Source organism: Carcharhinus amblyrhynchos, unplaced genomic scaffold, assembly GCF_965287045.1.
Source record: "Carcharhinus amblyrhynchos unplaced genomic scaffold, sCarAmb.v2.hapA chromosome_337, whole genome shotgun sequence".
NCBI lineage: Eukaryota > Metazoa > Chordata > Chondrichthyes > Carcharhiniformes > Carcharhinidae > Carcharhinus > Carcharhinus amblyrhynchos.
This window is the reverse complement of record NW_027650077.1, coordinates 1-23,272: the sequence shown is the minus strand read 5'-3', so window position 1 is coordinate 23,272 and position 23,272 is coordinate 1. Positions and strand designations below refer to the sequence as shown.

At 51.5% G+C, this 23,272-nt stretch overlaps 1 protein-coding gene across 1 annotated transcript; it reads left to right on the top strand.

Annotated features, from left to right (window-relative positions):
• The first annotated feature begins 2,203 nt into the window (after positions 1-2,203).
• On the top strand, positions 2,204-12,351 carry LOC145339196 (rhomboid-related protein 4-like). The gene is made up of 3 exons (XM_080183580.1): positions 2,204-2,618; positions 6,525-6,654; positions 12,150-12,351. Exons 1-3 carry the CDS (start codon positions 2,204-2,206, stop codon positions 12,349-12,351), a joined length of 747 nt encoding a protein of 248 aa, XP_080039706.1.
• The last annotated feature ends 10,921 nt before the right edge of the window (positions 12,352-23,272 follow it).

Below are 23,272 nucleotides of genomic sequence, written 5' to 3'. Positions count from 1 at the left end.
GTTTTTCTCTCAAGAAAGAAGCATTTCATGCTCAGTGGGTGAGTAACTTCAAGGGGATAAATTTGGTGCCAGGTGGACGAGATTGTTGTAGATTCCTTACTTTTCTTTCCACTGAAGAAGCCACCTTAGCTAGCGGGGCAAAAGAAATTGCCCCCGGTGTCCAAAGGTGTACAGGTTAGGTGGATTGGCCATGCTAAATTGCCCCTTAGTGTCCAAAGATGTGCTGGTTAGGTGGATTGGCCATGCTAAATTGCCCCTTAGTGTCCAAAGATGTGCGGGTTAGGTGGATTGGCCATGCTAAATTACCCCTTAGTGTCCAAAGATGTGCGGGTTGGGTGGATTGGCCATGCTAAATTGCCCCTTAGTGTCCAAAGATATGTAGGTTAGGTGGATTGGCCATGCTAAATTGCCCCTTAGTGTCCAAAGATATGTAGGTTAGGTGGATTGGCCATGCTAAATTGCCCCTTAGTGTCCAAAGATGTGCTGGTTAGGTGGATTGGCCATGCTAAATTACCCCTTAGTGTCCAAAGATGTGCGGGTTGGGTGGATTGGCCATGCTAAATTGCCCCTTAGTGTCCAAAGATGTGTAGGTTAGGTGGATTGGCCATGCTAAATTACCCCTTAGTGTCCAAAGATGTGCAGGTTAGGTGGATTGGCCATGCTAAATTGCCCCTTAGTGTCCAAAGATGTGCAGGTTAGGTGGATTGGCCATGCTAAATTGCCCCTTAGTGTCCAAAGATGTGTAGGTTAGGTGGATTGGCCATGCTAAATTGCCCCTTAGTGTCCAAAGATGTGCAGGTTAGGTGGATTGGCCATGCTAAATTGCCCCTTAGTGTCCAAAGATGTGCAGGTTAGGTGGATTGGCTAAGCTAAATTGCCCCTTAGTGTCCAAAGATGTGCATGTTAGGTGGATTGGCCATGCTAAATTGCCCCTTAGTGTCCAAAGATGTGCAGGTTAGGTGGATTGGCCATGCTAAATTGCCCCTTAGTGTCCAAAGATGTGTAGGTTAGGTGGATTGGCCATGCTAAATTGCCCCTTAGTGTCCAAAGATGTGCAGGTTAGGTGGATTGGCCATGCTAAATTGCCCCTTAGTGTCCAAAGATGTGTAGGTTAGGTGGATTGGCCATGCTAAATTGCCCCTTAGTGTCCAAAGATGTGCAGGTTAGGTGGATTGGCCATGCTAAATTGCCCCTTAGTGTCCAAAGATGTGCAGGTTAGGTGGATTGGCCATGCTAAATTACCCCTTAGTGTCCAAAGATGTGTAGGTTAGGTGGATTGGCCATGCTAAATTGCCCCTTAGTGTCCAAAGATGTGCGGGTTAGGTGGATTGGCCTTGCTAAATTGCCCCTTAGTGTCCAAAGATGTGCGGGTTAGGTGGATTGGCCTTGCTAAATTGCCCCTTAGTGTCCAAAGATGTGCAGGTTAGGCGGATTGGCCATGCTAAATTGCCCCTTAGTGTCCAAAGATGTGTAGGTTAGGTGGATTGGCCATGCTAAATTGCCCCTTAGTGTCCAAAGATGTGTAGGTTAGGTGGATTGGCCATGCTAAATTGCCCCTTAGTGTCCAAAGATGTGCGGGTTAGGTGGATTGGCCTTGCTAAATTGCCCCTTAGTGTCCAAAGATGTGCGGGTTAGGTGGATTGGCCTTGCTAAATTGCCCCTTAGTGTCCAAAGATGTGCAGGTTAGGCGGATTGGCCATGCTAAATTGCCCCTTAGTGTCCAAAGATGTGTAGGTTAGGTGGATTGGCCATGCTAAATTGCCCCTTAGTGTCCAAAGATGTGTAGGTTAGGTGGATTGGCCATGCTAAATTGTCCCTTAGTGTCCAAAGATGTGCAGGTTAGGTGGATTGGCCATGCTAAATTCTCTCTCAATGTTACCCGAATGGGCGCCGGAGTGTGGCGACTGGAGGATTTTCACAATAACTTCAACGCGGTGTAAATGTCAGCCTTCACTTGTGACACAAATCAAATAAATTTGAACGGTTGCCAGGATTTCCCATGGTGGGTGGAGGGGGGCGCAGCAGGAAGTGGCTCATTCCCTCCACCCTCTGACCTCCGACCCCTGACCCTCCCCGAGACCCTCGACCCCAGCTTTACTCAGCAGCCGGCTGTTTGCGTTGTGCAGATTCCGGGCTGTTCCGAAGGGGCACTGAGAGAATCGGACCTCCGGCAGAGCGTCAGGCACTCGTCGGAAGATGTCCGATGGAGGACTTACTAGGCACCTACGTGATCTTCCTCATTCTGCTGCTCATCGAGACCAAGGGGATCCCCCCCATCACCCTGGCCGTCATCGTCCTCAACATGTTCATCTTCCTGGCGCCAGAGTTCAACGTGGGCGAGGTCTGCCTGAGCGTCAACACCACCTTCTACGGCTGCGAGTGGCATCGCCTCCTGCTGGCCCCGCTACACCACATCGACGTGGACCACCTGGGCTTCAACATGGCCTCGCTGGTCTGGAAGGGGAGCAAGCTGGAGCGCCGCATCGGAAGCGCCCGCTTCATGTTTTCCGCCCTCGTCTTCGGCCTCCTGACCGGCCTCACCTACCTCTCCATCAAGGCGGCCTTGGCCACGCTCCTGACCGAGCGGTTCAACATGGATTGCGCCGTGGGCTTCTCAGGTAGGACGGCCCGCTTGCCCGCCCAGGGGGGGAGACACACTTGGGTACGGCAGAGAGAGAGGGACACACACACTGGGTATGGCAGAGAGAGCGGGACACACACACACTGGGTATGGGAGAGAGAGGGACACACACACACACTGGGTATGACAGAGAGAGAGGGACACACACACTGGGTATGGGAGAGAGAGGGACACACACACTGGGTATGGCAGAGAGAGGGACACACACACTGGGTATGGCAGAGAGAGGGACACACACACTGGGTATGACAGAGAGAGAGGGACACACACACTGGGTATGGGAGAGAGAGGGACACACACACTGGGTATGGCAGAGAGAGAGGGACACACACACACTGGGTATGGCAGAGAGAGAGGGACACACACACTGGGTATGGCAGAGAGAGAGGGACACACACACACTGGGTATGGGAGAGAGAGAGGGACACACACACACTGGGTATGGCAGAGAGAGAGGGACACACACACACTGGGTATGGAAGAGAGAGAGGGACACACACACTGGGTATGGCAGAGAGAGAGGGACACACACACTGGGTATGGCAGAGAGAGAGGGACACACACACTGGGTATGGCAGAGAGAGAGGGACACACACACTGGGTATGGCAGAGAGAGGGACACACACACTGGGTATGGCAGAGAGAGAGGGACACACACACTGGGTATGGCAGAGAGAGAGGGACACACACACACTGGGTATGAGAGAGAGAGGGACACACACACTGGGTATGGCAGAGAGAGAGGGGGACACACACACTGGGTATGGGAGAGAGAGGGACACACACACACTGGGTATGAGAGAGAGAGGGACACACACACACTGGGTATGAGAGAGAGAGGGACACACACACACTGGGTATGGGAGAGAGAGAGGGACACAAACACACTGGGTATGGCAGAGACAGAGGGACACACACACACTGGGTATGGCAGAGAGAGAGGGACACACACACTGGGTATGGCAGAGAGAAAGGGACACACACACACTGGGTATGGGAGAGAGAGAGGGACACACACACTGGGTATGGGAGAGAGAGAGGGACACACACACACTGGGTATGGGAGAGAGAGAGGGACACACACACTGGGTATGGCAGAGAGAGAGGGACACACACACTGGGTATGGGAGAGAGAGAGGGGGACACACACACACTGGGTATGGGAGAGAGAGGGACACACACACTGGGTATGAGAGAGAGAGAGGGGGACACACACACACTGGGTATGGGAGAGAGAGAGGGACACACACACTGGGTATGGGAGAGAGAGAGGGACACAAACACACACTGGGTATGGCAGAGAGAGAGGGACACACACACACTGGGTATGGCAGAGAGAGAGGGACACACACACTGTGTATGGCAGAGAGAAAGGGACACACACACATTGGGTATGGGAGAGAGAGAGGGACACACACACACTGGGTATGGGAGAGAGAGAGGGACACACACACTGGGTATGGCAGAGAGAGAGGGACACACACACTGGGTATGGGAGAGAGAGAGGGGGACACACACACACTGGGTATGGGAGAGAGAGGGACACACACACTGGGTATGAGAGAGAGTGGGAGACACACACTGGGTATGGCAGAGAGAGAGGGACACACACACTGGGTATGGGAGAGAGAGAGGGACACAAATACACTGGGTATGGGAGAGAGAGGGACACACACACACTGGGTATGGCAGAGAGAGAGGGACACACACACTGGGTATGGGAGAGAGTGGGAGACACACACTGGGTATGGGAGAGAGAGAGGGGGACACACACACTGGGTATGGGAGAGAGAAAGGGACACACACACACTGGGTATGGGAGAGAGAGGGACACACACACACTGGGTATGGGAGAGAGAAGGACACACACACTGGGTATGGGAGAGAGAGAGGGACGCACACACACTGGGTATGGGAGAGAGAGAGGGACACACACACACTGGGTATGGGAGAGAGAGGGACACACACACACTGGGTATGGGAGAGAGTGGGAGACACACACTGGGTATGGGAGAGAGAGAGGGGGACACACACACTGGGTATGGGAGAGAGAGAGAGACACACACACTGGGATGGGAGAGAGAGGGGGACACACACACACACTGGGTATGGGAGAGAGAGAGAGGGACACACACACTGGGTATGGGAGAGAGAGAGGGACACACACACTGGGTATGGGAGAGAGAGAGGGACGCACACATTGGGAATGGGAGAGAGAGGGACACACACACTGGGTATGGGAGAGAGAGAGGGACACACACACACTGGGTATGAGAGAGAGAGGGACACACACACACTGGGTATGGGAGAGAGAGAGGGACGCACACACACTGGGTATGGGAGAGAGAGAGGGACACACACACTGGGTATGGGAGAGAGAGAGGGACACACACACACTGGGTATGGGAGAGAGAGAGGGACACACACACACTGGGTATGGGAGAGAGAGGGACACACACACACTGGGTATGGGAGAGAGAGAGGGACACACACACTGGGTATGGGAGAGAGAGAGGGACACACACATACTGGGTATGGCAGAGAGAGAGGGACACACACACTGGGTATGGGAGAGAGAGAGGGACACACACACTGGGAATGGGAGAGAGAGAGGGACACACACACTGGGTATGGGAGAGAGAGAGGGACACACACACTGGGTATGGGAGAGAGAGGGGTAGGAGACACACACTGGGAATGGGAGAGAGAGAGGGACACACACACTGGGTATGACAGAGAGAGAGGGACACACACACTGGGTATGGGAGAGAGAGGGGGACACACACACTGGGTATGGCAGAGAGAGGGACACACACACTGGGTATGGGAGAGAGAGGGGGACACACACACACTGGGTATGGCAGAGAGAGGGACACACACACTGGGTATGGGAGAGAGAGGGGGACACACACACTGGGTATGGGAGAGAGAGGGGGACACACACACACTGGGTATGGCAGAGAGAGAGGGGGACACACACACTGGGTATGGGAGAGAGAGGGACACACACACACTGGGTATGGCAGAGAGAGAGACACACACACACTGGGTATGGGAGAGAGAGGGGGACACACACACTGGGTATGGCAGAGAGAGAGACACACACACACTGGGTATGGGAGAGAGAGGGGGACACACACACTGGGTATGGGAGTGAAAGCAATTTGTGTACACAGGGTATCACTGAGTGGGGTACACAGAGAGACGGGAGAAAGAGATGGGAGAGAGAGAGAGAGACGGGAGAGAGAGAGAGATGGGAGAGAGGGATGGGAGAGACAGAGAGAGAGACGGGAGAGAGGGACGGGAGAGAGAGAGATGGGAGAGAGAGAGAGAGAGAGAGACGGGAGAGAGAGAGAGAGAGAGACGGGAGAGAGGGATGGGAGAGAGAGAGAGACGGGAGACAGGGGGACGGGAGAGAGGGACGGCAGAGACGGATGGGGGAGAGGGACGAGAGAGACCGGAGAGAGGGACAGGAGACATGGAAGGAAGAGAGGGACGGGGGGGGAGACAATTTGTAGTGAAGAGTGGGAGAGAGAGAGCAATGAGTGATCTGTTGAAGAGTGACTTTGTACACGATGGAGGAGGAAGGTTGTTTGTGTGAAAGGGAAACCAGGTGACACATGGAGACAGGAAGGTGTCTGTACAAACTGGGAGAGGAGCGGGTTCCCACCCAGATCGAGGGTCGGAGAGGGAGATTGCGGAGTAATGGATCAGGCTGGTTTAACGGGAATCTCTCCCACTCAGCAGGGGTGGGCCCCAGACCAGTTCAACGTAAGCGGGAATGAGTTTACACAGATAATACTCTCCAGACTGTGAAGGTGGCAGTGTTTGCAAAGAGAATGACTGTGTGCCCTCTCTCTCTCTCTCTATCTCTCTCCCACAGGCGTCCTGTTTGCCCTGAAAGTGATTAATAATGGACACAGTGCTGACGGCTGTATACCGGGACCGTTCCAAATCAAAAAACGAGACGCTTGCTGGGCTGAACTTATCCTCATTCATCTGCTTTCTCCGAGGTGAAGCATTCCCGACCCCCTCTGTGGACCCCCGGGTGGCACAGTGGGTTAGCGCTGCTGCCTCGCAGCGCCGTGGACCCGGGTTCGATTCCCAGCTCGGGTCACTGTCTGTGTGGAGACTGCACATTCTCCCCGTCTCTGCCTGGGTTTCCTCCGGGTGCTCCGGTTTCCTCCCAGACTCCAAAGATGTGCAGGTTAGGTGGATTGGCCATGCTAAATTGTCCCTTAGTGTCCAAAGATGTGCAGGTTAGGGGGATTGGCCATGCTAAATTGTCCCTTAGTGTCCAAAGATGTGCAGGTTAGGGGGATTGGCCATGCTAAATTGTCCCTTAGTGTCCAAAGATGTGCAGGTTAGGGGGATTGGCCATGCTAAATTGTCCCTTAGTGTCCAAAGATGTGCAGGTTAGGTGGATTGGCCATGCTAAATTGCACTGGGGTACAGTACTGGTGGGGACGGGTCTGTCGCTGTATAACACTGGGGTACAGTACTGGTGGGGACGGGTCTGTCGCTGTATAACACTGGGGTACAGTACTGGTGGGGACGGGCCTGTCGCTGTATAACACTGGGGTACAGTACTGGTGGGGACTGGTCTGTCTCTGAATAACACTGGGGTACAGTACTGGTGGGGACGGGTCTGTCACTGTATAACACTGGGGTACAGTACTGGTGGGGACGGGTCTGTCTCTGAATAACACTGGGGTACAGTACTGGTGGGGATGGGTCTGTCGCTGTATAACACTGGGGTACAGTACTGGTGGGGACTGGTCAGTCTCTGTATAACACTGGGGTACAGTACTGGTGGGGACAGGTCTGTCGCTGTATAACACTGGGGTACAGTACCGGTGGGGACGGGTCTGTCTCTGTATAGCACTGGAGTACAGTACTGGTAGGGACGGGTCTGTCGCTGTATAACACTGGGGTACAGTACTGGTGGGGACGGGTCTGTCACTGTATAACACTGGGGTACAGTACTGGTGGGGATGGGTCTGTCACTGTATAACACTGGGGTACAGTACTGGCGGGGACGGGTCTGTCGCTGTATAACACTGGGGTACAGTACTGGTGGGGACGGGTCTGTCTCTGTATAACACTGGGGTACAGTACTGGTGGGGACGGGTCTGTCGCTGTATAACACTGGGGTACAGTACTGGTGGGGACGGGTCTGTCTCTGTATAACACTGGGATACAGTACTGGTGGGGACGGGTCTGTCTCTGTATAACACTGGGATACAGTACTGGCGGGGACGGGTCTGTCACTGTATAACACTGGGGTACAGTACTGGTGGGGATGGGTCTGTCGCTGTATAACACTGGGGTACAGTACTGGTGGGGACGGGTCTGTCTCTGTATAACACTGGGGTACAGTACTGGTGGGGACGGGTCTGTCGCTGTATAACACTGGGGTACAGTACTGGCGGGGACGGGTCTGTCGCTGTATAACACTGGGGTACAGTACTGGTGGGGACGGGTCTGTCGCTGTATAACACTGGGGTACAGTACTGGTGGGGACGGGTCTGTCGCTGTATAACACTGGGGTACAGTACTGGTGGGGACGGGTCTGTCTCTGTATAACACTGGGATACAGTACTGGTGGGGACGGGTCTGTCTCTGTATAACACTGGGATACAGTACTGGCGGGGACGGGTCTGTCACTGTATAACACTGGGGTACAGTACTGGTGGGGATGGGTCTGTCGCTGTATAACACTGGGGTACAGTACTGGTGGGGACGGGTCTGTCTCTGTATAACACTGGGGTACAGTACTGGTGGGGACGGGTCTGTCGCTGTATAACACTGGGGTACAGTACTGGCGGGGACGGGTCTGTCGCTGTATAACACTGGGATACAGTACTGACAGTACTGGTGGGGACGGGTCTGTCGCTGTATAACACTGGGGTACAGTACTGGTGGGGACGGGTCTGTCGCTGTATAACACTGGGGTACAGTACTGGTGGGGACGGGTCTGTCGCTGTATAACACTGGGGTACAGTACTGGTGGGGACGGGTCTGTCGCTGTATAACACTGGGGTACAGTACTGGTGGGGACGGGTCTGTCGCTGTATAACACTGGGGTACGGTACTGGTGGGGACGGGTCTGTCGCTGTATTACACTGGGGTACGGTACTGGTGGGGACGGGTCTGTCACTGTATAACACTGGGGTACAGTACTGGTGGGGACGGGTCTGTCGCTGTATAACACTGGGGTACAGTACTGGTGGGGACGGGTCTGTCGCTGTATAACACTGGGGTACAGTACTGGTGGGGACGGGACTGTCGCTGCCTAACACTGGGGTACAGTACTGGTGGGGACGGGTCTGTCACTGCATAACACTGGGGTACAGTACTGGTGGGGACGGGTCTGTCACTGTATAACACTGGGGTACAGTACTGGTGGGGATGGGTCTGTCACTGTATAACACTGGGGTACAGTACTGGTGGGGACAGGTCTGTCACTGTATAACACTGGGGTACAGTACTGGCGGGGACGGGTCTGTCGCTGTATAACACTGGGGTACAGTACTGGCGGGGACGGGTCTGTCCCTGTATAACACTGGGGTACAGTACTGGCGGGGACGGGTCTGTCGCTGTATAACACTGGGGTACAGTACTGGCGGGGACGGGTCTGTCGCTGTATAACACTGGGGTACAGTACTGGTGGGGACGGGTCTGTCGCTGTATAACACTGGGGTACAGTACTGGTGGGGACGGGTCTGTCGCTGTATAACACTGGGGTACAGTACTGGTGGGGACGGGTCTGTCGCTGTATAACACTGGGGTACAGTACTGGTGGGGACGGGTCTGTCGCTGTATAACACTGGGGTACAGTACTGGTGGGGACGGGTCTGTCGCTGTATAACACTGGGGTACAGTACTGGTGGGGACGGGTCTGTCGCTGTATAACACTGGGGTACAGTACTGGTGGGGACGGGTCTGTCGCTGTATAACACTGGGGTACAGTACTGGTGGGGACGGGTCTGTCGCTGTATAACACTGGGGTACAGTACTGGTGGGGACGGGTCTGTCGCTGTATAACACTGGGGTACAGTACTGGTGGGGACGGGTCTGTCGCTGTATAACACTGGGGTACAGTACTGGTGGGGACGGGTCTGTCGCTGTATAACACTGGGGTACAGTACTGGTGGGGACGGGTCTGTCGCTGTATAACACTGGGGTACAGTACTGGTGGGGACGGGTCTGTCGCTGTATAACACTGGGGTACAGTACTGGTGAGGACGGGTCTGTCGCTGTATAACACTGGGGTACAGTACTGGTGGGGACGGGTCTGTCGCTGTATAACACTGGGGTACAGTACTGGTGGGGACGGGTCTGTCGCTGTATAACACTGGGGTACAGTACTGGTGGGGACGGGTCTGTCGCTGTATAACACTGGGGTACAGTACTGGTGGGGACGGGTCTGTCGCTGTATAACACTGGGGTACAGCACTGGTGGGGACGGGTCTGTCGCTGTATAACACTGGGGTACAGTACTGGTGGGGACGGGTCTGTCGCTGTATAACACTGGGGTACAGCACTGGTGGGGACGGGTCTGTCGCTGTATAACACTGGGGTACAGTACTGGTGGGGACGGGTCTGTCGCTGTATAACACTGGGGTACAGTACTGGCGGGGACGGGTCTGTCTCTGTATAACACTGGGGTACAGTACTGGTGGGGACGGGTCTGTCGCTGTATAACACTGGGGTACAGTACTGGCGGGGACGGGTCTGTCTCTGTATAACACTGGGGTACAGTACTGGTGGGGACGGGTCTGTCGCTGTATAACACTGGGGTACAGTACTGGTGGGGACGGGTCTGTCGCTGTATAACACTGGGGTACAGTACTGGCGGGGACGGGTCTGTCGCTGTATAACACTGGGGTACAGTACTGGTGGGGACGGGTCTGTCGCTGTATAACACTGGGGTACAGTACTGGTGGGGACGGGTCTGTCGCTGTATAACACTGGGGTACAGTACTGGTGGGGACGGGTCTGTCGCTGTATAACACTGGGGTACAGTACTGGTGGGGACGGGTCTGTCGCTGTATAACACTGGGGTACAGTACTGGTGGGGACGGGTCTGTCGCTGTATAACACTGGGGTACAGTACTGGCGGGGACGGGTCTGTCGCTGTATAACACTGGGGTACAGTACTGGTGGGGATGGGTCTGTCGCTGTATAACACTGGGGTACAGTACTGGTGGGGACGGGTCTGTCGCTGTATAACACTGGGATACAGTACTGGTGGGGACGGGTCTGTCGCTGTATAACACTGGGGTACAGTACTGGTGGGGACGGGTCTGTCGCTGTATAACACTGGGGTACAGTACTGGTGGGGACGGGTCTGTCGCTGTATAACACTGGGGTACAGTACTGGTGGGGACGGGTCTGTCGCTGTATAACACTGGGGTACAGTACTGGTGGGGACGGGTCTGTCGCTGTATAACACTGGGGTACAGTACTGGTGGGGACGGGTCTGTCGCTGTATAACACTGGGGTACAGTACTGGTGGGGACGGGTCTGTCGCTGTATAACACTGGGGTACAGTACTGGTGGGGACGGGTCTGTCGCTGTATAACACTGGGGTACAGTACTGGTGGGGACGGGTCTGTCGCTGTATAACACTGGGGTACAGTACTGGTGGGGACGGGTCTGTCGCTGTATAACACTGGGGTACAGTACTGGTGGGGACGGGCCTGTCGCTGTATAACACTGGGGTACAGTACTGGTGGGGACGGGTCTGTCGCTGTATAACACTGGGGTACAGTACTGGTGGGGACGGGCCTGTCGCTGTATAACACTGGGGTACAGTACTGGTGGGGACGGGTCTGTCGCTGTATAACACTGGGGTACGGTACTGGTGGGGACGGGCCTGTCGCTGTATAACACTGGGGTACAGTACTGGTGGGGACGGGTCTGTCGCTGTATAACACTGGGGTACAGTACTGGTGGGGACGGGTCTGTCGCTGTATAACACTGGGGTACGGTACTGGTGGGGACGGGTCTGTCTCTGTATAACACTGGGGTACAGTACTGGTGGGGACGGGTCTGTCAGTGTATAACACTGGGGTACAGTACTGGTGGGGACGGGTCTGTCTCTGTATAACACTGGGGTACAGTACTGGTGGGGACGGGTCTGTCGCTGTATAACACTGGGGTACAGTACTGGTGGGGACGGGTCTGTCACTGTATAACACTGGGGTACAGTACTGGTGGGGACGGGTCTGTCGCTGTATAACACTGGGGTACAGTACTGGTGGGGACGGGTCTGTCTCTGTATAACACTGGGGTACAGTACTGGTGGGGACGGGTCTGTCGCTGTATAACACTGGGGTACAGTACTGGTGGGGACGGGTCTGTCGCTGTATAACACTGGGGTACAGTACTGGTGGGGACGGGCCTGTCGCTGTATAACACTGGGGTACGGTTTGCTTTTCCTGACCTTGGCGTGTATATTGATGCTGAGGCCTGTCTTTGTCCTTTCTTCTCTCCACCTCAGATCTTCCTTCGTTGGCCATTTAGCAGGCATTCTGGTTGGCGTCGCCTATGTGAAGGGACCCCTGAAAGCTTTCATCAATTGCTTCACGGGGAAAGAATACGGAAACATCCGGTTTGTCGAGTGCTGCCACCGAACTCGGAGCATGTGTCTGGAAGACATCTTGGAAAGAGGTGGGGTCCCGGCCTCTCTGGGCCGCCGATAGACCTCTCGGGCTGTCTCTGCTCGCCCGCCGTGCTTTTTTCTTCCCTTGCCCCTTACTTGACTGCTTCGCCAGGAGCCAGCACCCCCACGATGGGCTGAATGGCCTCTTTCAGTGCGGTTGCCCCTATCACTCCAGTAGCAGTGATGGATTTGGGTGGCGCGACTGCAATGGGGCGTGGGAACAGCGAGGGGTGTCAACTGGTAGACGCCAAACATCAAGAATGTTGTCGGGGGGGGGGGGGGGATCGGAGGGCGCAAATTATGTATTTTTTCCAAGGTGGTTAGGTGGATCGGGTGTGCCAATTTGCCCCTTAGTGTCCAAAGATGTGCAGGTTGGGTGGATTGGCCATGATAAATTGCCCCTTGGTGTCCAAAGATGTGCGTGTTAGGTGGATTGGCCATGCTAAATTACTCCTTAGTGTCCAAAGATGTGCAGGTTAGGTGGATTGGCCATGCTAAATTGTCCCTTAGTGTCCAAAGATGTGTGGGTTAGGTGGATTGACCATGCTAAATTGTCCCTTAGTGTCCAAAGATGTACAGGTTAGGTGGATTGGCCATGCTAAATTGCCCCTTAGTGTCCAAAGATGTGCAGGTTAGGTGGATTGGCCATGCTAAATTGCCCCTTGTGTGAGCAGGGTAAATGTGTGGGGTTAAGGGGATAGGGCCTGGGTGGGATTGTTATCGGTGCAGACTCAATGGGCCGAATGGCCTCTCCCTCTGCGCTGTCGGGATTCCATGATCCCAAATAACGCCGTGGATCTGAATTCTAAAATTCCCTCTGGATCTGGACTATCCAATCCAGAGCTGGAATCAGAGTCCGCACTGTCTCGAAGGTGTGGGTCAGGGCCCCAGCCCTGTGGAAGCTGAGGAGGCCTCAAACCCTGCACTGGCTTGTGTAGAGTTAGCTGCCCCTGGGCTTGGAGAGATGGTGGACTTTAGGAAGTGAGGGCTGTTGGAGGAGGTGAAGGAGTTACGATTGGCGTCCCCTGTCACTCGAGAGACAGCCAGATATGATTTCCTCATTTGAAACCATTGACCCCTTGGGAACAGGCTTTCCACTTGTACGTATTTATCTCCCCTCTCTATCTTCAGTGAGAAAAAACTATTTTCCTTCGCACTGCGCTGATTCCCTTGACACATTCCCCCTTCTCAAACCGCGGGGTTGTATTATCAATCCACCAATTCTGTGGCAGTACACTTTTCTCTGACGAGAGTGGGGCGATGGCCTCGTGGTATTATCACTGGACTATTAACCCGGAAACTCAGCTAATGTTCTGGGAGACCCGGGTTCGAATCCCCGCCAAGGCAGATGGTGGAACTTGAATTCAATGAAACAAAAATCTGGAATTAAGAATTTACTGATGAACCATTGTCGGAAAAACCCATCCGTTCCCTTGAGGGAAGGAAATCTGCCGTCCTTACCCCGGTGTGGCCTACAGAGCCATAGCAATGTCCATCAGAAGTAGGAGCAGGAGTCGGCCATCTAGCCCTTCGAGCCTGCCCCGCCATTCAATAAGATCATGGCTGATCTGAAGTGGATCAGTTCCACTTTCCCACTTTCTCCCCTTAATTCCCCTGTCTGTCAAAAACCTATCTACCCGTGGCTTAAATATATTTAGCGAGGCAGCCTCCACCACTTCAACGGGCAGAGATTCACCACCCTTTGAGTGAAGAAGTTCCTCCTCAACTCCGATCTAAACTGCCCCCCCCCCCTCTTATCTTGAGGCTGTGCCCTCTAGTCCTGCTATCCTTTCTAAGCAGGAAGAATCTCTCTACCTCTACCCTATCCATCCCTTTCATTATCTTATACGTCTCTATAAGATCCCCCCTCATCCTTCTAAACTCCAACAAGTACAGACCCAGTCTATTCAATCTCTCTTCATAGTCCAACCCCCTCATCTCTGGTATCAGCCTGGTGAACCTCCTCTGCACTCCCTCCAAGGCCAAAATATCCTTGCGTAAGTGCGGCGACCAAAACTGCACACAGTACTCCAGCTGCGGCCTCACCAGTGCCCTGTACAGTTGCAGCAAGACCTCCCTGCTTTTATATTCTATCTCCTTCGCTATAAATGTGGGTGACTCTCAACTACACTCCAAGGGGCAACTAGGGATGGGCAATAAACACTGACCCAGCCAGCGATACCCATGTCCCAGAAATGAATGAAGAAATAATCAAATTGTTTAATCTGATCGACTCCTTAGGCTTTTAAAATCCGTGGATACAATCCATCCGCTCCAAGTGTTTTAACCTCTCAGGGTTAACTTAGTTCATTCAATACATCTCTTTTCTAAAAAAAATCAATCCATTTATCTCATTGTTCATTGGGCAATGTCATTCCTATCCTTGGCAATCACTGTATAATTTCTGTCATATCTCTGTTGTTACCTGTGGCCACCTCCATGTGTGATTGGAGGGTAATGAGCTATAATTTGATTCGATTTATTATTGTCACGTGTATTGGGATACAGTGAAAAGTATTGTTTCTTGCGTGCTATACAGACAAAGCATACCGTTCATAGAGTACGCAAGGGAGAAGGATTTGATTTATTATTGTCACATGTATTGGGATACAGTGAAAAGTATTGTTTCTTGCACGCTATACAGACAAAGCATACTGCTCATAGAGTACGCAAGGGAGAAGGATTTGATTTATTATTGTCACGTGTATTGGGATACAGTGAAAAGTATTGTTTCTTGCGCACTGTACAGACAAAGCATACCATTCATAGAGTACGCAAGGGAGAAGGATTTGATTTATTATTGTCACGTGTATTGGGATACAGTGAAAAGTATTGTTTCTTGCGCACTGTACAGACAAAGCATACCATTCATAGAGTACGCAAGGGAGAAGGATTTGATTTATTATTGTCACGTGTATTGGGATACAGTGAAAAGTACTGTTTCTTGCGCACTATACAGACAAAGCATACCGTTCATAGAGTACACAGGGGAGAAGGATTTGATTTGATTTATTATTGTCACATGTATTGGGATACAGTGAAAAGTATTGTTGCTATACAGACAAAGCATACCATTCATAGAGAAGGAAAGGAGACAGTGCAGAGTGTAGTGTTACAGTCATAGCTAGGGTGTAGAGAAAGATCAACTTAATGCGAGGTAGGTCCATTCAAAAGTCTGACAGCAGCAGGGAAGAAGCTGTTCTTGAGTCGGTCGGTACGGGACCTCAGACTTTTGTATCTTTTTCCCGATGGAAGAAGGTGGAAGAGAGAATGTCCGGGGTGTGTGGGGTCCTTAATTATGCTGGCTGCTTTTCCCCGAGGCAGCGGGAAGTGTCATGGCGGGTTAGCACTGCTGCCTCACAGCGCCAGGGACCCGGGTTCAATTCCTGCCTCGTGCGACTGTCTGTGTGGAGCTTGCACGTTCTCCCCGTATCTGCGTGGGTTTCCTCCGGCTTCCTCCCCGCACTCCAAAGATGTGCGAGTTAGGGGGATCGGCCATGATAAATCACCCTTGGTGTCGGGGGAGTGGCAGGGTAAGTATGTGGGGGTTAGGAGGATAGGGGATGGGTTGTGGTTGGCGCAGGCTCGATGGGCCAAATGGCCTCCTTCTGCACTGTAGGGATTCTATGAAGTGTAGGTGGAATCAATGGGTGGGAGGTTGGTTTGTGTGATGGACTGGGCTATGTTAACAACCCTTTGCAATGTTCGATTTACTTTGTATTTTGAGAGTTTGCATTTGCACGTTGTATTTTTCTGGCACTTTTGCACATTCGAATCGAGGGGTTATAGCTGGGCACTTAGAGAAAAACAATCGGGACGTGTTACAGGCAGATTTTAACAGCCCCAATTTCTCCTCTCACCCTCCATCGATCAAGAGCAAGATGGATTTAATTTGTTGCCCTCGTTATAAGTCTTCTCTTGGTTTTGGTCAAAGTTTCTTTTAGTAACTCCCTCAGTGAACTCGAGACAGGATGAACTCAACAGCTTTGACAAAGGGGTCATAAGAACATAAGAACATAAGAACATAAGAAATAGGAGCAGGAGTGGGCCATCCAGCCCTTCGAGCCTGCCCCGCCATTCATTAAGATCATGGCTGATCTGTCGTGGCTCAGTTCCACATTCCCGCCCTCTCCCCATAACCCTTAATCCCCTCGCTTATCAAAAACCCATCAACCCGCGTCTTAAAAATATTTCATCGGGACTCGAAACGTCAGCTCTTTTCTCTCCTTACAGATGCTGCCAGACCTGCCGAGATTTTCCAGCGCTTTCTGTTTTGAGGGTTAGTTTATCTGCACACGCACACTCTGAAAGTGGAAGCAGCGCAGGGGGTGGTGGGTTGCAATGTTGCCACAAGGTGGAGAAAGGAAAGACTCACAAGGCGCAGAACGCAGAGGAAAAAAAGTCCCAGAATCAAATTCCAATGAGGAATTCCTTTGGCAGGTTGAAAACCGATGCTGGATAATTTACTTCTCCAGTGGGGTTTAGACTTCTCAGGCCGAGATAGGCACACAAGAAATGATTCTTGTAAGAATTCACAGCAGGAGCAGCGTACATGGGGCCCGCTGTCCACCCAGGGCCGCAACGCCTTGTTGTTGTTAGACTTTGCCATTCTGCAAGGCAATATTAGTGGTCCAACGAGCCAGAGAACCACTACTCCCACCTCTCCACCCTCCCTTTGACAAAGGACATGCATCCCTCACCTGGGGAACTCTTAATTCTTCAATTAAGGATTGCAAGGAAGGTTGTGGGGTGGGGGGGGGAGGGCCCTTTGTCTCAGCAGACCTTCTATTGGACATCCTGGACCATGAGATCATCATCATAGACTCATAGAACCCTACAGAGGCCCTTCGGCCCATCGAGTCTGCACCGAACACAATCCCACCCAGGCCCTACCCCCATATCCCTACATATTATACCCACTAATCCCTCTAACCTACACATCCCTGGACACTAAGGGGCAATTCCTTAGCATGGCCAATCAACCTAACCCACACATCTTTGGACTGTGGGAGGAAACCCACGCAGACACGAGGAGAATGTGCAAACTCCGCACAGCCAGTGACCCGAGCCGGGAATCAAACCAAGGACCCTGGAGCTGTGAAGCAACAATGCTAACCCACTGTGCCACCGTGCCGCCCCACTGTGCTACTGACGCAGATGACCTTTGTATAGCTCTCTTTGAGTGTGGTCTGGATGGCCTATGGGGGGGGGGGGGTGGAGTTGGGGAAGTTGGGGCAGGGTTCGTTAGTGGCTCTTTAGTGCAATGATCTGCATGTTTCCCTGATAATGAGGGGCATAGATCAGCTAGACAGGAGTTGGGATGTCTTGTTGAAGTCGTACAAGACATTGGTAAGGCCACACTTGGAATACAGTGTACAGTTCTGGTCACCCTATTATAGAAAGGATATTATTAAACTAGAAAGAGTGCAGAAGAGGATGCTACTGGGACTTGATGGATTGAGTTATAAGGAGAGGCTGGATAGACTGGGACTTTTTTCTCTGGAGCGTAGGAGGCTGAGGGATGATCTTATAGAGGTCTATAAAATAATGAGGGGCACAGATCGGCTAGATAGTCAATATCTTTTCCCCAAAGGTAGGGGAGTCTAAAACTAGAGGGCTTAGGTTTAAGGTGAGAGGGGAGAGATACAAAAGGGTCCAGAGGGGGCAATTTTTTCCCCACAGAGGGTGGTGAGCGTCTGGAACGAGCTGCCAAAGGTAGTAGTAGAGGCGGGTACAATTTTAAAAAGCATTTAGACAGTTGCATGGGTAAGATGGACATCGAGGGATATGGGACAAACGCAAGCAATTGGGACTGGCTTAGTGGTTAAAAAACTGGACAGCATGGACATGTTGGGCCGAAGGGCCTGTTTCCATGCTGTAAACCTCTATTACTCTATGTTGCCAGACAGATTTTATTGTTGGGGGGGATTGTTCACAGATACGATTGAGTTTCACATCCAGTTTGAAAGAGAGAAGAGTGGGTCAAAGACTAGTGTCTTAAACGTAAATAAGGGTAACTGTGTGGGTGTGAAAGCTGAGCTGGCTGAAGTGAATTGAGGTCCTGGGCCAGGGGATAAGGCAGTGACAGCTAACTAAGGGGTTAAGTAGGGGGTGTTGGCCCTCCCCCTCTCCCCATTCCCCCTACAGAGTTGTGTTTGGGAATTGTCTGCCTCAGGAAGTGGGAATGTTAGGGGTTGGGGAGGTCACCGAATATGTTTAAGGTGGCCAGTGGGGTCTTGTTCGCTGAGAAAATCTAAGTCAGGGTTGATGGGAATGTGGAACTTGAAACAATATAAATACAATACAAAATGCAAAACACACCCAGATGTACAACGAATCAACCACCACCTTATTGAACGGAGGAGCAGGCCGGGAAGGGCCAAATGGCCTACTTTGCTTTTACTTTGTATCTTTGTAGATTTGTGTCGGTGTTTTGGTGTGTTGTATATTTGTGTGCATGACATATTTTGGAATTGTATAATTGGGTGTTGTATACTTGCATGTGTTTGCGGTACAGGTTGTATATTTGTATGTGTGTGTTGCCTATTTGTGTACATTTGTATATCTGTGTATGTCCTGTATGTATCTGTCATGTATTTTGTTTGTGGTTGAGTATTTTTATATTCCTGTGTGCCATTTGTATTTGCATGGAGTCACATATTTGTCCGTAAGTATGGTGCATTCCTTTGTGCATGTTGTATATTACTGCGTATTTGTGCGTAATATGTTTGTGCATGTGTTGTAGATTTGTGTGTGTGTTTATATTTTTGTGTGCTGCATATGTGGATATGGTGCATGTTTGTGTGTTGTATATTTGTGAGTGTTGTACATTGCCTGTTGTATATTTGTGAGTGTTGTACATTGCCTGTTGTATATTTGTGAGTGTTGTACATTGCCTGTTGTATATTTGTGAGTGTTGTACATTGCCTGTTGTATATTTGTGAGTGTTGTACATTGCCTGTTGTATATTTGTGAGTGTTGTACATTGCCTGTTGTATATTTGTGAGTGTTGTACATTGTGTGTTGTATATTTGTGCATGTTGTACATTGCCTGTTGTATATTTGTCCATGTTGTACATTGCCTGTTGTATATTTGTGAGTGTTGTACATTGCCTGTTGTATATTTGTGAGAGTTGTACATTGTGTGTTGTATATTTGTGCATGTTGTACATTGCCTGTTGTATATTTGTCCATGTTGTACATTGCCTGTTGTATATTTGTGAGTGTTGTACATTGTGTGTTGTATATTTGTGCATGTTGTACATTGCCTGTTGTATATTTGTCCATGTTGTACATTGCCTGTTGTATATTTGTGAGTGTTGTACATTGCCTGTTGTATATTTGTGAGAGTTGTACATTGAGTGTTGTATATTTGTGCATGTTGTACATTGCCTGTTGTATATTTGTGAGTGTTGTACATTGCCTGTTGTATATTTGTGAGTGTTGTACATTGCCTGTTGTATATTTGTCACATTGCACGTTGTATATTTATGCATGCTGTATATTTGCATCTGCTGTATATTTGTGTGCATTGAACACTTCTGTCTTGTAGATTTGCATGGGTGTGCGTTGTGTATTTCTGACTGTGTTGTATATTTGCGTGTGTCTGGAATATCTGTGGTGTCAACGGTACACCTACATGTGTGCTGTATATTTGTTGTGTCTGTAAATTTGTGACTGTGTTGCGTATTTGTACACTGTGTTACATTTGCCGATGTGTGCTGTATAAATGTGTGCGTACATTTGTTGTAATGGATATTTGTGTATGTGTGATTTATACATGTGCTGTAGTTTGTGCGGGTGTTGTACATTTGGGTGTGTTTTTGTATTTTATATTGTATGTCGGTCCGTGTTTGTTGAGCGTTTGTCCATTGTGAATTTCTTTGTATGTGTCTTGTATGTTTTTGTGTATATTTTTATGTCTGCTGTATATTTGTGTGCATGTCACCTATTGTTGTATATTTGTGTTTACGGGGAGGCGGTGGGGTAGTGGTATTGTCGCTGAACTAGTAAGACAGAGAACTAGTAATCCAGAGAGCCAGGGTAATGTTCTGGGGGACCCGGGTTCGAATCCTGCCGCGGTAGATGGTGGAATTTGAATTCAATAAAAAATATCTGGAATTAAGAATCTACTGATGACCCATTGTCAGAAGAACCCATCTGGTTCCTTGAGGGAAGGAAATCTGCCGTCCTCACCCGGTCTGGCCTACATGTGACTCCAGAGCCACAGCCAATGTGGTTGACTCTCAACTGCCCTCCAAGGGGCAACTAGGGATGGGCAATAAATGCTGGCCCAGACAGAGACACCCCATGTCCCACAAATTGAATAAAAACAATGCAGTTTATTGCTATATATTTGTGAACTTTATATTAGAGTGCGTCTTGTATATCTGTGCACGTTGCATATTTCTGTGCTGTACGCCTGCCTCTGTGTATCTGGTAGATCTCTGAGTCTGTTGTATACTTGTGTGTAAATGTTGTACATCTGTGTGTGTCCGATATATTGGTGTGTGCCTGTTGTATGTGCACTTGAGTTTTAAATGTGTGCATCTGTTTGTAAATTTGTGTGTGCGCGTGTGTTGTATCTGTATGTATATTTGTGTGAGTGTGTGTGTGTGAGAGAGTGTGTGTGTATGAGAGTGTGAGTATGTGAGAGTGTGTATGTGTGTGTGAGAGTGTGTGTATGAGAGTGTGTGTGTGAGAGTGTGTGTGTGTGCATGAGATTGTGTGTGCGTGTGAGTGTGTGAGTGTGTGTGGGTGTGTGAGTGTGAGTATGTGAGAGTGTGTATGTGAGAGTGTGTGTGTATGAGAGTGTGTGTGTATGAGAGTGTGAGTGTGTGAGAGTGTGTATGAGAATGTGTGTATGTGAGAGTGTGTGTGTGTGTGTATGAGATTGTGTGTGCGTGTGTGTGTGTATGAGACAGTGTGTATGTGAGTGTGTGTATGTGAGAGTGTGTGTTAGTGTGTGTGTGAGAGAGTGTGTGAGAGTGTGTGTTAGTGTGTGTGTGAGAGAGTGTGTGAGAGTGTGTGTTAGTGTGTGTGGATGTGTGTGTGTGTGTATGTGTGCATGTGAGAGAGTGTGTGTGAGAGTGTGTGTGTGTGAGAGAGAGAGAGAGTGTGTGTGTGTGCTGATTGGTTGGGGGTGGGTGATTGGGTAGGGGGTGAGTGGGTGGGGGGGGTGATTGGGTGGGGGGTGAGTGGGTGGGGGGGTGATTGGGTGGGGGTGTTGTTGGGTGATTGGGTGTTTGGGTGGCGGGATGGGGATGTGATTGGTTGGGGGTGATCAGGTAATCGGGTGGGGGCATGGGGGTGTGGTTGGGTGACTGGGCAAGTAACCCAGTTGGGTGGGGGGGTGTGTGGGTGGGGTGGGTTTGGGTAGGGATGCGTTTGGATGGGAGTGTGTTTGTGGGGGTGTGTTTGTGGGGGTGTGTTTGTGGGGGTGTGTTTGGATGGGGGTGTGTTTGTGGGGGTGTGTTTGTGGGGGTGTGTTTGGATGGGGGTGTGTTTGTGGGGGTGTGTTTGGATGGGGGTGTGTTTGTGGGGGTGTGTTTGGATGGGGGTGTGTTTGTGGGGGTGTGTTTGTGGGGGTGTGTTTGGATGGGGGTGTGTTTGTGGGGGTGTGTTTGTGGGGGTGTGTTTGTGGGGGTGTGTTTGGATGGGGGTGTGTTTGTGGGGGTGTGTTTGGATGGGGGTGTGTTTGTGGGGGTGTGTTGTGGGGGTGTGTTTGGATGGGGGTGTGTTTGTGGGGGTGTGTTTGGGGGGGTGTGTTTGTGGGGGTGTGTTTGTGGGGGTGTGTTTGGATGGGGGTGCGTTTTTGGGGGTGTGTTTGTGGGGGTGTGTTTGGATGGGGGTGTGTTTGTGGGGGTGTGTTTGGGGGGTGTGTTTGGGGGGGTGTGTTTGTGGGGGTGTGTTTGGATGGGGGTGCGTTTTTGGGGGTGTGTTTGTGGGGGTGTGTTTGTGGGGGCGTGTTTGTGGGGGCGTGTTTGTGGGGGCGTGTTTGTGGGGGCGTGTTTGTGGGGGCGTGTTTGGATGGGGGTGTGTTTGTGGGGGTGTGTTTGGATGGGGGTGTGTTTGTGGGGGGGTGTTTGTGGGGGTGTGTTTGTGGGGGTGTGTTTGGATGGGGGTGTGTTTGTGGGGGTGTGTTTGTGGGGGTGTGTTTGTGGGGGTGTGATTGTGGGGGTGTGTTTGTGGGGGGGTGTTTGTGCGGGTGTGTTTGTGGGGGTGTGTTTGTGGGGGTGTGTTTGTGGGGGTGTGTTTGTGGGGGTGTGTTTGGATGGGGGTGTGTTTGTGCGGGTGTGTTTGTGGGGGTGTGTTTGGGGGGGTGTGTTTGGATGGGGGTGTGTTTGTGGGGGTGTGTTTGTGGGTGTGTGTTTGTGGGGGTGTGTTTGTGGGGGTGTGTTTGTGGGGGTGTGTTTGTGGGGGTGTGTTTGTGGGGGTGTGTTTGTGGGTGTGTGTTTGTGGGGGTGTGTTTGTGGGGGTGTGTTTGTGGGGTTGTGTATGTGGGAGTGTGTTTGTGGGGGTGTGTTTGTGGGGGTGTGTTTGTGGGGGTGTGTTTGTGGGGGTGTATGTAGGGGGTGTGTTTGTGGGGGTGTGTTTGTGGGGGCGTGTTTGTGGGGGCGTGTTTGTGGGGGTGTGTTTGTGGGGGTGTGTTTGGGGGGGTGTGTTTGTGGGGGTGTGTTTGGGGGGGTGTGTTTGTGGGGGTGTGTTTGGGGGGGTGTGTTTGGGGGGGTGTGTTTGTGGGGGTGTGTTTGGATGGGGGTGTGTTTGTGCGGGTGTGTTTGTGGGGGTGTGTTTGGGGGGGTGTGTTTGGATGGGGGTGTGTTTGTGGGGGTGTGTTTGTGGGTGTGTGTTTGTGGGGGTGTGTTTGTGGGGGTGTGTTTGTGGGGGTGTGTTTGTGGGGGGTGTGTTTGTGGGGGTGTGTTTGTGGGTGTGTGTTTGTGGGGGTGTGTTTGTGGGGGTGT

Coding starts and splice junctions, on each gene's coding strand:
- LOC145339196 (XM_080183580.1), top strand. CDS start 2,204: ATGGAGGACTTACTAGGCACCTACGTGATCTTCCTCATTCTGCTGCTC. Junction 2,619..6,524: donor TTGCGCCGTGGGCTTCTCAG/GTAGGACGGCCC, acceptor TCTCTCCCACAG/GCGTCCTGTTTGCCCTGAAA. Junction 6,655..12,149: donor ATTCATCTGCTTTCTCCGAG/GTGAAGCATTCC, acceptor TCTCCACCTCAG/ATCTTCCTTCGTTGGCCATT.